This window comes from Cryptomeria japonica, chromosome 11, assembly GCF_030272615.1.
Source record: "Cryptomeria japonica chromosome 11, Sugi_1.0, whole genome shotgun sequence".
NCBI lineage: Eukaryota > Viridiplantae > Streptophyta > Pinopsida > Cupressales > Cupressaceae > Cryptomeria > Cryptomeria japonica.
The window spans coordinates 617022079-617035977 of NC_081415.1; the positions used below are offsets into that span (position 1 = coordinate 617022079).

Sequence of the window (13899 nt, forward strand, 5' to 3'; positions counted from 1 at the left end):
CAAGAATGCGCATGTGAAATTGCACCAAAAAGGTTTCTCAATCTCAACTTTCTCATATCATCACCCAAAAAGATCTTCTACATCAATTATATATCCACAACCACAAAATAAACATTCATTAAGTCGGCCAAGCACAATATGAAATGTAACGTGTAACTGGGTGTCAGCTCAAACCGGATCACTAAAACATATACGGATGAACCCAATAGTGTCCAAATGATTTCTATATATCGAACCTATCATCTTATGCACGAATCTTACCACTGCAATCAGTGCAATGATTCCACAACAAAAGTGCTCTTCTTATCCCGGGATATCAGAGACAGATTACCGGATCACTTCTTATTCCCGATATTAAAAACCATGACTACCAGATAGGATTTCCAAGGCGAGTTTCCATCAATGAAAACTCTAATCCGTTATCCATACACAAAGATCCACCAGATGAGTGTCAATTGCCAACAATTAGTGCATTTGATGCAAAACGTTTGAATTTGGTAGTCATGATTGCATTTAAACATGGGTCATTGATCTTTCCATTTGTGCATAATAGACGATCATGATTTAGTCATCCTGTCCTTGACTTTTGTTGACCAAGCAGTCTTTATCCACCATGGTAGTCAACACCATACTTCAAGTGTGTTAATGGAAATGCCACCGTAACCTCCCAAACCCACTTTATTGTCTTGAACCTCCTCCACAACACTGCAAGTATGTTTTGGTTTACATTTTGCCACCCATGGACTTGTGGAGTAAAGTGTTACTTACTTTCTTGTCTCTATAACTTTCCAGGTTTATTTTTCTTCAAATTTTGGCACCTGTGGACTTGCGGAGTAGCCAACCCTACTGTTTATTGCTTACCAAATGTTACCTGTAGTTCTATAGGTCCCAAAATTTATTGTGAATGCCACTTGCAAACTTGTAGAGTAACATGTCCCTTAAGCTTTGAACTTTGTAGCTCCAGAGATGGATATTAACATGCTAAAAATTATCTGTGGACTTACAGAGAAAGGCTCACTTAGGTCATCACAATTTTGCACATGTCAAAAAATGTTGTAAGTTGTTAAAGGGTGATGAGGTTGTTGGCTAGGTAAATACACACACTTTAAAATTTGAAATTAGACTTATGGAAATATCAAAGCTAGTAAATGCTCGAGATCCTAGTGCAAAGGGGTTAGTTAGTAAATGGCGAAACATACTCGAAGTTGTAACTAAGGGCCCATACCACCAGTTCAACAAGTCAACACATGATTATAATAAAAGACAAATAGGTCAAGGGTAAGATACGCCTTTTAATATAGGAAAAAATTGAAAAACCCTAACACATACATAGGAGAAATTAAAGGCATTTTGACAAAAGGTAACAAATTTTAGTAGTCCTAACAAGCCAAAAACATCAAAAATTAAAATTTAGGGTGGCAATATAAAATCCTGGTCCTGACCCATTGTACATTAGAGTAAAATTGAAGTTATAAATAGTAAAATGACCCAGAGTCAAAATAAAATATACCAAATTATACCAAGAAAGTATTTTTTTTCATATAATAATAATAAATTTTAGACTTCTCATAACAAATTTATTGTCATTATTTCATTCAAAATGTGTCCTATGTTTTTAAATGGAATAATTGTAGAATGAGAATATCTTACATTGGCTAAAAAGAAATGAGGGAGTCCAAAGATCAAAACTAGTATTGAAATTGTGTTTTGAATTAAAAATGTTTCCAAAAATGGTTGAGACAAAGTGCAAACCCTCTAGAGGTGATCTCGGGGTAAAAGCACAATGTTGTGACATACTTTTATAAAGGAAGTGGCCAATACAACTAAAACTGTTTAACTTCGACCGCATAAAAGTGGCATTTCTAAATTGAATTACAAAATGATGTAAACTGATCAAATATAGAAATATTAATGAAATTTATGTGTATTATTTCCTAAAAATTTTATAAAAAAATTGACATTTGTTTTATATATTCCAAGATAAATTTTTTACTGCTGAAAAATGCTAAAAATCAGGGGTTCTAGTCGGCGTCACCAAACAAAATGAAAATGAACTTATTTTTTTCTGATTTTAATTTTCCAAATAGAGGACATATATATGGAGTGTTAAAAAAGAAAATTAAACTTTGATATATATTTTTCTCGTAATAATATTTCAAAGTCCAACATAGTTGAATTTGGTAGTTTTCATTCGACATCACCTTTTGTCTACTAAATTTATGATTATGGAAAAAAACATTCTACCCTTTTGGAGAAGATTCTCTCATCTAGTGAAAAATATATTTTTTAAATTTTTTTCATATCATTTCATATTTTTTTAAAATTTCTAATCAACTTCTTTTTTAACTTAAAAAACTTACTCACAATGTTTAATTAATAAAAAATATTAAAATTAATCAGAATATTGAAAAAGTAATATGTCTAGATTCATGATTTCGAGCTCTACAAAATATTATTTTTTTATTTTTGTAAAAAAATATTCTGCTTGAAGAAAAATTGAGCAGAAGTGAAAAGCTTAAAAAATAGAGACAAAATAGGTGATTTGGTTGCCACATAGGGGAGTCCAGCCGAACTATTTTGAATTTTTTTTGAAAAATTTGAGCTCAAGTGCTCACAAAAAGTGCCTAAATGGTGCCAAGAGTCTGTGTAGTGCTCCTCCTAGACTTGCATTTTGATTTGCATTCAGGTAGACTTATTTAGACTTATGATGGTTATTTGAATGGTTATTTATTACTCTTCTGCTATCTTAGATGGTATCATCGATGTTAGGACTTATGTGGGTTATATGACTTGTGATGATACTAACCCTATCTCATGATGTTGATTCTATGTGATATTTTGATATTATATTGTGTGACTGTCTTCATAAGTAGAGACGATGCCATATCACTCATTGCTAGTGGGATATGTCATTGCGATCCTCTATCACTTGTTTGTTTATTATGAGGTATATGTATCGTATATGTTGTGTTGATCTTTGATGCAGGTTTGTAGGTACCAGACATTGACTCCATGTGGCTTCACATGTTTGAGCGTGTCTTTACCCCAATGGCAGGTTGTCGGAGATGACATAGTCTCCCTCAGACACTCTAGGTCTAAGATGTGGACCTTATCGATTGTGCCACTATGCAAGTTGAAGTTAGAGTCTTGTGTTATGTTTGTCCCCTTGGCGTAAGATGATTGGAGTCTATGCTTATTTGTTTGGTTAATGTGATTATTGTCTAATTATTTGATTATGGATATTTATTTGATTATTTTTGGATGATGATTTCATCGTGGGATTTTATTTAACCAATTAGGATTTATTTAATGGGTTTATTGATTTAATCATGGTGTATTTTTAGTCATCAATTATCTATTTACTGGTGGTTATTTATTTAATTCATAATTGATGAGATTTAATTATTTTAATGATTTGTTTATTTATTATTTGATGGTTTATCTATTATTCATTTATTATTTATTTGTGTTTTTTTAATGTTGAATATTTATTTATTTGAGGATTATCAATTACTTGGTATTATTTATTATTTTGATTTATTGTTGAAGTAATCTATTTATTATTTATTTATTTGTTTATTTATTTATTGTTGTTGAACATCATTTAATTATTAATTATTATTTCTTTTGATTTATTGACTTTATTAATTTATTTATTGTTATTTGTGTTTTGATTCTATATTTTAATCATGGGTTCTATTTATAAGGCTTTATTCTTTCAATTTATTAATTGATTATATTGAGTAATGAATCATTATTTAATGAGATTTTATAAGTTTATATTTTTGGTGATTGCAATTGTATTTATATTTACCTACCCTCGCATATGATTGGTTGGATTTTAATTAGCAGGTAAATTTCATTGAGGAAATAATATATGCCTCGAAACTATATAGGATGGGTAAATAATATAGTTCTTGGAATATTTTCATTGGTCGGCTTGCAATATAGTTTTTGAGTTTAATTTTTGTATTTATCCATCTTCTTGTGTATTCACGGGGGTTGGAAAAAAATTCAGGAGCTTGAAGATCTAAATTTTGGAGAGTTTGCATTTGGTTTTGGATTGGATTGTTGAAGGATCTTTGTTGGATCTTGGATTGCGCTCTCACATTTCAACTTATTTCTTCTTTTTCCAGGTTCGTTCCACTTTCCGATACTCAACATTTTGATTCTAGAAAGATTGATTGCAGTGTTTTGAAAAGATTGCTTGGGGAGAATGGATTTGTGATTTGTAAAAGTTTATATTTCTCTTGATAGAACATTGCTTGGGGGGAATTGCATTCCAATGTTTTCCATTTTCTAGATATTGTATTGCTAGAGGCACAATTGTGTATTCTTTGTGACTGATTATGTTTTAGCTCCTGTGAATGTTGAACCTTGATCTAAGATTGAATCTATATATATGTCTTTGTATTGATTGCTTAATCATCCTTTGTTATGAACCAATTTTGGTGTCTTGATCTGTGTCCTTGGGCTGAGAGCTCTCTGAGGCTCGCTGTAACTATGTTGTTGAATGTGTAGACACTTCCTACCACTTTCAAAGGTTGTAATTGATCCTTTTTGGTTTTGTTTGATTCTATGTATGATGTTTGCAACTTGTTCCTTTTCTCCCTTACTGATTTAGCTTCCAAAATCTCAGTTTTGGCACTGTAGGAGAAAGGATGTCCTAAGTAATCTTTACTAGTGAATATGCAATAGATTTTTTTAGTTTTCCTTGGTGTATAATGGTTGTCTCAGACCCTCTGTGTGCAGTGTGGTCCGTTTTGGACACCTAAGCCTTCCTATGCCCTTTTCTAAGCCTTGTGTCTCATATTGGACTAGTTCTCTGCACCTTTCCCAAAAATTATATGGAATATACCATGGGCACTATGGGACATACCAGGAAGGCCACCATACATCCCAAGATCACCACTACTCATACTAGGAGCACTGAGAGACATGCCATGGGTGCTAAGGTCTTGAAATTGCAAATGCAAGCAAAATGACCAAAAATGCCATAGTATTGACCGCAAATGCTATGGTATGAATCATGAATGCCACAGTAAGTAGAAAAAATTATAGGGTACCTACCAAGGGTACTAACCTAGGAACCAAGGGCACTTAACTATCTGGGGAGTCTTAGAAAGTCATTTTTTAGCCTGTTTCTATGTATTTTTGGTTTGCGGGAGTACTCCAGAGGCTTGTGTTGTTTGTGTTGACATTCTCAGAGTTTCTTATGATGTTTTTGTGCTCTGGTAAGAGGGTTCATGCCTTATCATTGAGGTGTTCCTTATGCGATTTGTGGCTCCTGCAAGAGGGAGAATGCCTCGCTGTTGAGGGATTGGTTTTATGGCTCCAGTGGGATGTCTTATGCCTCAATATTGAGGATTTGATTCTATTTGGATCTCTTTTATGGTTTTCATTCATGATTGGCTTATTCTTGATGTTGACTTGGTGAAGGCCTCTTTCTATGAGAATATTTTAGGAGTTGTCTTTGCTTAGTTTGTGCTCAATTTGTTGTGGCTATCCTTGTATCATATTTGGGCCATCATGATATTGTTATATGTTCATTGGTTATTTAATTTTTCCCTATGGTTTTGGTCCATGGTAGGGAGAGTGGTCTCTTGCATGTGTGGACCAGGGTCTTGAGCATTAGGCTTGTAAGAGGGGGTCTAGACTTGATGGAACCACATGAAGAGTTTATTTATAATTGCAAGTGATAACCTTAATAATTTATTAGTGGGTTTGGGTATTTAGGAATTCACTAAACAAGATAATAATTAGTTTTGGCCCCACCTCATATCCCTAGAAGTGTGCACGCTCGAGATGAACTTGGGAAGACCATTGGAGCGGCAAACCAATCTCCCTTGAATGGCTCTAAGGTTGAGATAGCTCCACATGTCTATCAGGGTGAGGCTTGGCCCCTCTATTGTGAGGATAGCATGTGATGACACTCTTGCCCAGCATGTGTCCATTGTCCATATGCCTTGCTTAGTTGATTTCACCTTTGGAGGGTTTACTTTTGATTTTAGCCATGTGTTGTATTTGTTCTTGTTCTACTGTTGGAGTCTTGCAAGTCTTGTTGTATCTTTTGGTTTTTAGGTGTTAGCTTAGGTCTTGAGTGTGGGTTAGAACCTTTGTTGTAGATATATTTTGATATTGAGGTCTCTTCGGCTAGTTGAATTGAGGTCTTGTTTTGGTCTTTAGTTTTTTTGTGTCTTTTGCATTTGTTTGTCCTTTTGTCTTTGTTTGCAGTTTTGTTTGTTTATTTTTGTGTGCCCTTGCATATGTTTGAGTGAGTAGAGATCCTAAGATAGGGTGCTTGGTTCCTTGATATTAGTGATATTGTATACTCGTGATTTTTCTCCGTATTTCTCATCTTCTTCATCTCTCTTTCTTCTACTTTACCGTGACTATTTTTGTAAGCTCACATTCCCGCTAAAGTGGGGGCTAAATGTAGCATCCTAAAATTTCACCCTTTGCAATTTTGACCACATTTGGGGCCCTCACCTTGGTGTTCTCATCCTCATGCTTGATCGAGACCTATTTATGTCTCTACCATGCAATAAATGTCATATTATCATCTTGTACCTTGTTGGGACCCCTTAATCCTGACACAATTTGGGGTAGTATGAGGGCATGATGCCTTGGTCCTCACTAGGACCATGGCACCACACCATGGTCCTCCCTAATTGGGGCCCAATTCAGACCCTTGGCCCTATCCAAAATTTGGGTGGGAAACCTTCCTCTCTATCAGCCTATGTCAAAAAATTAATATGTTTGACGACAGGAAAGTATATAATGAGGTCTTCCCCTTTCTTTTTGATATAGGATCATAAGGAAAGGAGAACTATAGTCAAGCAATCAAGCATCCAAGCATTGAAGCATTGATCATCAAGCATTTTTAGAGGTCTTCAAGGTTGCATATTCTTCTTTCATCGATTGTGGAGCAACATTACATCATTCATTTGCAAGCATGTGTGTGTGATTAGGGTTTTCTCATGTTCATGCCATTTCATACAACATATGTGATTACATTCAAGAAGCAAATCATCATTATTAGCCATTGCAGATCTGAGGTATATCCTTCCATAAATTTATTTCAGTATTTGCAATACTTAATTCAAGGTTGATCCCTCAATCAATATTTGACTTAGGTAAACCCCTATTCCCAACCTATTTCCCTTTCTTTCTATGTGCAGGAAATAAGTGTGTAACTATACTTCTGAGAATAAGCTTCAGACATAAAGACAAAACAACACATTTTGGTGTGCGGGAAATTCAAAGGACCATGTTGCTGTGCCATGGTCCCTTCTTTTTCGAGGCATTTTTAATAGGGAAGATCTGAATCAACTTATATTATTTAGATCCAGATGCATGAAAAAATCCTGAACCTGTAGCTCATTATTTTCTCTTTTTTATCTTCAATTTCAACACTTTACCCTAAATCAATATTTCAACTTACAAAAGAGGGAAAAACACACCATAATCAATCAATCCACTTAGTATTCAATCCTTATTTTATTTGTGACTAAATATAGTGGATTCCTCTCCTCTCTTGAATGCAAAGGAACCCCCCCCCCCGGTCCCCCAAAGTGAAAATTGATTTGGTGATTTCTCCTTCTATGCTGCAAATTGCCAGATCAAATTTTCCCCTTTACAGTATTATATTGGATGTATGCGTGGACATCCTTATTTGATTTGTGTTTGTGGAGTATTCATGATGATTCTATGTTTCAGGACATGATGATGTTTATGATGATCCATGCATATGAGGATGCATGGGTGATATTAAGGTTTAGTGCTTATGGTTTCTTAATTATTGTATATTAAATAAAGTATTATGATTATGGTGGAGTATGATGTACTAACATATGTATTAGGTGATTCTATTGGAGGATTTATTATGATTACTAATTCTATTGTGAGATATGTATATGGATATATATGTTGTGCGGATGTTTTGTGTTTGGTTGATGCAGGTATTAGGCATCAGCTCCACTTGGGTTCACAGGTCTGAGTGTGCCTACACAATCCCCTATGGTGGTACATGAATATAGCATTAAGGCCCAAGTGAACTATCCCTAGCCCTTGACCCGAATATGGGCAATAACCTTGGTCTTGAGTTTACTTGTTTGGGTTGCCATAAAGGAAAAGCCCATGTATCCATGTTAGTGATCAATGTTTTTGTGTGGTATTTGATGGATTTAATCTTGGCTATGTTTATTAGTATTTATGTATTATATTATTAATAATATTATGTTGTTAGTTATATTATTTCTGGTATAAACATTTCCCATCCATATTCCTATTATTATTAATATTATTTTTTAATTAACACCATTTATGTGATATTAATGGTTAATGTTAATATTGTAATATTTAACACCTTTTGTGTAATTACATTGACATAAATAGAATTTGTAAATATATTTATTGTGTGGAGTAATTAATAAAAAACATTTTTACTTGTGTAATTGTATTTGGGTGGAGGTAAATAATATTAATTTATATTTATTCATTTTGATGGGAGTTGGTTGAGAATTTGGGATTAATTAAATAAGTTATTTATTATATTAATTTGGATTTATATTGTTTGGTTATTGGGTGGTTGTGTTTCCCCATACATGTTTTTGAGAGGTAAATTTTGTTTTGTTTCTTGGTTTTCGAGTGGAGAGTTCCTGCAACTTTTGGGAAAATGATTTTTGGAGGAGTTTTTGAGAGTGATTTTGGAGGTAGTCTTTGGTGAATGATTGTGTGAGATGGATTTAGGATTGGCTAGAGATTTTGATTACTTCCAGTTTCTTATTTTTTGGTTGGATTTGTTGTTGTTTGTTGAAGTGTTATTATGCGAACTTCTTCTTTCATTCTCCTTATTTTCTTAGGTTTTGAGGTAGGGTTCATTACCCTCTTTTTTTGTTCTTTGATTTTTTTATATTTAAAATGGAAAAATGTTGTGATTAGAATCTTTCATGTCAATTTTTAAGTGGATTCAATATATTATGAATGGTAAGTTATATGCTGGAATGGTTTTTTAAGTTTGTTTTATTTTTTGGGATTTTTTTATATCCTTTGTTCTAGACCCTTTTTTAATTCTCCAGTGAATGAAATGATTATGTTTTTGGGAGGAAATTAAGCATCACTCAAATGGGCCTTGCTTTTATTTTGCCTCTTGAGTCGTCACAGTGTCCAATTTGATGTCCTAGGTCAGCCTAAGTCCCGATTCGCGCAATTGTGAATTAATTTTCACAACTATTAATTGATTGTTGCAATTGTCAGTCAAGATTTTTGCAATTGTTATCAATTGGTTTTGCATTTTTCATAATTGCATTTCAAATTTGAGGTTTATATTTAACATTTATAGTTTTGGGTTCTAAATTTGCCATTTGGACTTTATTTGGTCCTCGGATTGTCCAAGAGGCTCAATTAGGCACTGTACCCTATCAATTAGGTCTTTTGCGGTCTATATGGTCTTATTTGAACTGATTTGGAACCATATATTGATCCCTATGATTGGATGTTAAATAATATAGTTTTTGTTCCATTTGGGAATGGTTTCATTGATGAATCTTGACGGTTAAGGTCTAGAAAGGCCCGTGCATGATTTATGATTTAGTTTCCTAACTGTGGATTTATGTACGATTTATATGAGATATCTATGTTATTAGATCTTATCATTACTTGGATTTAACCCTAGGGTAAGGGTTTCTAGATACAATGTAGGGAGAGTGGCTCTCAATGGGGGTTGGGGCCTTAAAGTGGCTACCAAGATAACCCATTGTGAGTTTCTTAATCAAGTGATAACCTAATAAATAAACTGGGTAAAACAAATTACAAGATAATTTGTTGCCCCACCCATGGCCTTGAGTGCTTGTATAGATTAAGGATAAGATTTGGAAGGCCTAACTATCCTAGGAGCAATGATCTAGCATGATCAAACCTCCTTGTCTTCATGAAAGGATTTTCTGGTTCTGCATGAGTTGTCAAATGGAGGCTAGGGCCTAGAAAGGCTACCAGGATAACCCATGTTTAGGCTATGTGATGAAACTCTTTCCTTCTTATACTCTGTAATCATATCCTATATGGTTGTATATAGAAGCCTTTGGTGGAACCTTGTTATGTATCCTATATGTCCTTGTGTATACCTTATATTCCCTTGGATGTTGGATGTTGTGCTAGAGTTTTGACCTTGTGTTCTTCTGTACAGGGTCTTGTGTCTATCTATAGAGCATGGTGAGGTGGACCTAAGGGTTCCACATGGTTGGGTGGTTGTTTCCAACCTCCATTAGGGATTGGTTGACTTGTTCGTGTGCATTAGATGGATCTTTTCATCTTCTTTCCAGTACCTCTTTATTCATGATGCAACTTATTTAGTTATTGTATCATCATTTATGACATGTATCATTGTGAGACATTGTAATTGTATTATTATTCTTATATTTTGAACACTCCATAAGGAGGATGATATAATTCAAATGAATGTAATTGATAAGAAATGTAATTGTAGAATATCATTTAAGTTTTTTGGTGTTGGTATCGACTACTCTTATGTGGATAGATGATCAATTGCGTTTTATGTTGAAAGGTTATTGTAGGAACATTTGGTTTGGTTCTTAAAATGAACATAGTTGTAGATGATATTATGTTATGTAATTTTGTAATTATTTTAGTTATGATTTATGTATCTTAGAATTTGTTTAGGGGCATAGCATAGTAGTGATGTTAGGGAACAAAAAGAGAACATAGTTTGAATGTGTGTTTATCTTTTGTTTGTGCATTGTAATGGTTAATTTTTATGATGAGTTTAAAGATGAAATGTATCATGTTTTTTTTTTTAAGTTATTGCTATTTTATCTTGGTTAGTTATTGTTGGTCCGCTAGGTTCCTTAGCGGGGCATTAAAGGATGAGATTTTTTTGATATCTTAATGAATTTTTCTTTAAAGGAAAATAAGATTACTAAGTTTTTTTACGCAATGGTCACTAATGGTAGTAAGTTTTTGGGCTTGGTAAAAGGGTTTCTCTCGCCTTACATGGGTGATTAGGCCTCCAAGATGATCACATTTTTATAGATCTATCAAATCCATTTTCTTCTACTCAAGAAGAGAAAGGGTCTTAGTCTAATTTTGTTGAGGATGGTGTTGCACTTTCTCCTCCGATTGTCCCTAAGATTTCAAAGGTTGAATTGAAGGGTTGTGTTGGGAGTGCTTCTAGGGTTTCTATCTTTTCTCTAGAGAGTGTTGAGATGAATACAATTTTTGTTGTTCGTGTAGATGTTGATTATTCTCCTCATGTTCTTGATCTACCCTTTAAGATTTTCAAAAGGATTTTAGGAATTTTTGTTTGGGAGTTTCTACTGAGGCTATGTTAGAAGGATATATTCTTGGGTTAGAGTTTGTTGAGGAGGTCGATATTGTTGTTTCTTCACCTCCTACTACTACTCCTATGTCTTCCCCAAGATTCTCTACTAAGGTTGTGCTGGAAGAACATACTCAAATTGATATTTCAATTTATCTTATTAAAGAGTCATCAACTTGGATTAAGAACTCTCTTGTTGGGATATTTTGTAGTAATCATCCCAACATAGATTTGATCAGAAGATGGTCACTCTAGATTGGGAAACTCACTGGCGACGTTGAGGTAATAGCAATATTGAATATTTTTTCCCTTTTTCTGTTTTTCCAATCTAGTGGATTGCACTAGGATTATTAATGGCCTTTGTCTTCAACATTGGACTCCTAGTTTCAACCCTTTGAAGGGTTTTTTATTTTTACTTGCCTAATTGGATTCATCTATCAAGATTACCATTGGAGTTTTGGAGTGAAAAGATTCTTATGATTATTTCCAATTCATTTGGGAAATATTGATTCATAGATAAGATTGCTAAATTAATGAAACATATGCTATATGCTATATTTTGCATGTGTGTGTGTGTGAAGAAAACCCAGGAGCTTCCTTCCTAGATTTTGTCATCCTCAAAATTTGGAGTTGGGGTATAGTAGATTGATAATGAAGATTTTATGATCATTTGCCATTGTTGTGGCAAAGTGGTTCATGCTTCAAATACTTGCTTAAGAATTACGTAAAACCACTTTGTTTGGAAGAAAAAGGAACAATGGCTAGCTTCTAAGGAGGAGCCTATTTCTTCCTTTGAAGAAGTTTAGAAAGAAGAAAATAAAAGGAATTCCACCATAGACTATTAGATGATGGATGTGTCTTCCAAAACTTCGAGGCTTGAAGATGGAGCTGCCAATGGTCTTAAGAAAAAAAGATTTGGGGAGAAGGATCCTTGTAATTTGAAAAATAAAACAACTTTGGAACATGTTTCTAAACTACCGTAACTATGGATTACATGTTTGTTTGTAATTTTTAGTTTCTACCTTGCTTTTGCTATCTTCTTATTATTTTTTTGTTGTTTGACAGTTGACTGCACTTGATGCTCTATCTTTCTCTTTGTACAAGGTTCTGAACTCTTTCAAAATCCATTCACCTTAATAAAGGACATATATTTTTTTATTTAAGAAGTTTTTGTAAGAATGACCTCTTCAATTTAAAGAATGTGAACATATACATGCAACACTTTAAAGAACAGTATGTTAAAAACCATGAATGAAATAATTATTAAAATTGAAAATTTTGATTTTACTTAAAAATCCCCTTCAGCAATTTTGTGATAAGATGCTAGAGATCAGAAATCTTGATGCTGCATATGACAGTAATACGGCCTTGAGACAACACATCAAATAAGGGAAGCTATTTCTTATATAATAATAATAATCAACTCTTACATTATATGAGCATTAATAACCACTTTTATAAGAAGCACCAGTGGTATAATATATAATTGAAAGGTAGAGAAACTCTTATTATATAGCAGTTCTTAACTCTCACAAAATATAGTTAATGGCCAAACACACTTAAAAGAAATATTCGCGGCATAATATATAATATAATATTGTAGAAAGATCTTCAATCAAGTTCATGATGAATCAGTTGTTTTGTTCAGGGGAAGGAGAGTCAACACGAGGAGGAGAAGTAGGTCTCTTTGCTGTCACTGCTATTTCCCGTGTTGAACTTGCACCCACACTCCCATCCTTCTACATTTAAGATAAAACACACAAACAATCTGAATCAGACTAATTCAAAATCATACAAATGACATAACTCTAATATATCAATCAATTCAACAGCCGAAGAAAAGTCCAGAGTTTAGTAGAACTTACATCCACGCCAACCTTCTCTTCCTCGTCTTTATTCATGCATCCAAAGAAACCATTCCGAATTCATACATGATATTCTATTTGGAAAACATGGCGATGGGCAAGCAAACCTATGAAAAAATGTTAAAACTTATAGAAAACTCAAGGTAAAAAATAATACTCACCTTTTATAGTGGCTACGGTGGTAGTGTCTGTAGCTGCTGCTTTAACTTTGGATTTGGTTTCTACACCAACTGCAGCCGCCTTTTGTGAATGAGCAATGTTGGGTTTATTCTCATAAATCTCAATCTTTTTGCTGCTTTTAATCTCAGTGCTCTTATCAACTGCTTGAGCTTCCATCTTTCCTAAGAATGCAAGTCTAGAGCTTGTTATGAAAATTCCTTGTTCAGATGGAGAATTTATAGCCTTGTGGTATGAGTTTAATAAAGTTGTGTGACTGTTTACCACTTTTCAATGTGGGTGAAGAGTAAAATTATTAAAGATTGTTATTGCTCTGTAACGAAAACAACGTAACATGGAAGTGGAATAAAACATCAAATGAAAAATGTCCCCACCATGAGGGAAAGCTGAATAAAGCTGAATGAAACCTTGTAAAGCCATTAAATACAGTACCTCATTGATCATTGACATTTTTAAGGAAACATCATTAACATACCTTTAGCACGCGCCCCCTTAATTCAAACAATTCACTCTATGATTGGG

General features: G+C 33.8%; 1 protein-coding gene across 3 annotated transcripts; it reads right to left on the bottom strand.

The window, feature by feature from the left end:
- Window positions 1-12710: 12710 nt before the first annotated feature.
- On the bottom strand, window positions 12711-13553 carry LOC131043485 (uncharacterized). 3 transcript variants are annotated; one of them, XM_057976691.2, is made up of 3 exons: window positions 13362-13553; window positions 13201-13226; window positions 12711-13071 (listed from the first exon to the last, which is right to left on the bottom strand). In XM_057976691.2, the coding sequence occupies exons 1-3, from the start codon at window positions 13534-13536 to the stop codon at window positions 12967-12969; spliced, it is 306 nt and encodes a 101-aa protein (XP_057832674.1). In that variant the 5' UTR covers window positions 13537-13553; the 3' UTR covers window positions 12711-12966. The 3 variants fall into 3 exon arrangements, with proteins under 3 accessions (XP_057832674.1, XP_057832673.1, XP_057832675.1); XM_057976690.2 differs by having other exon boundaries at window positions 12711-13074; XM_057976692.2 differs by having other exon boundaries at window positions 12711-13065; window positions 13200-13226.
- Between the last annotated feature and the right edge of the window lie 346 nt (window positions 13554-13899).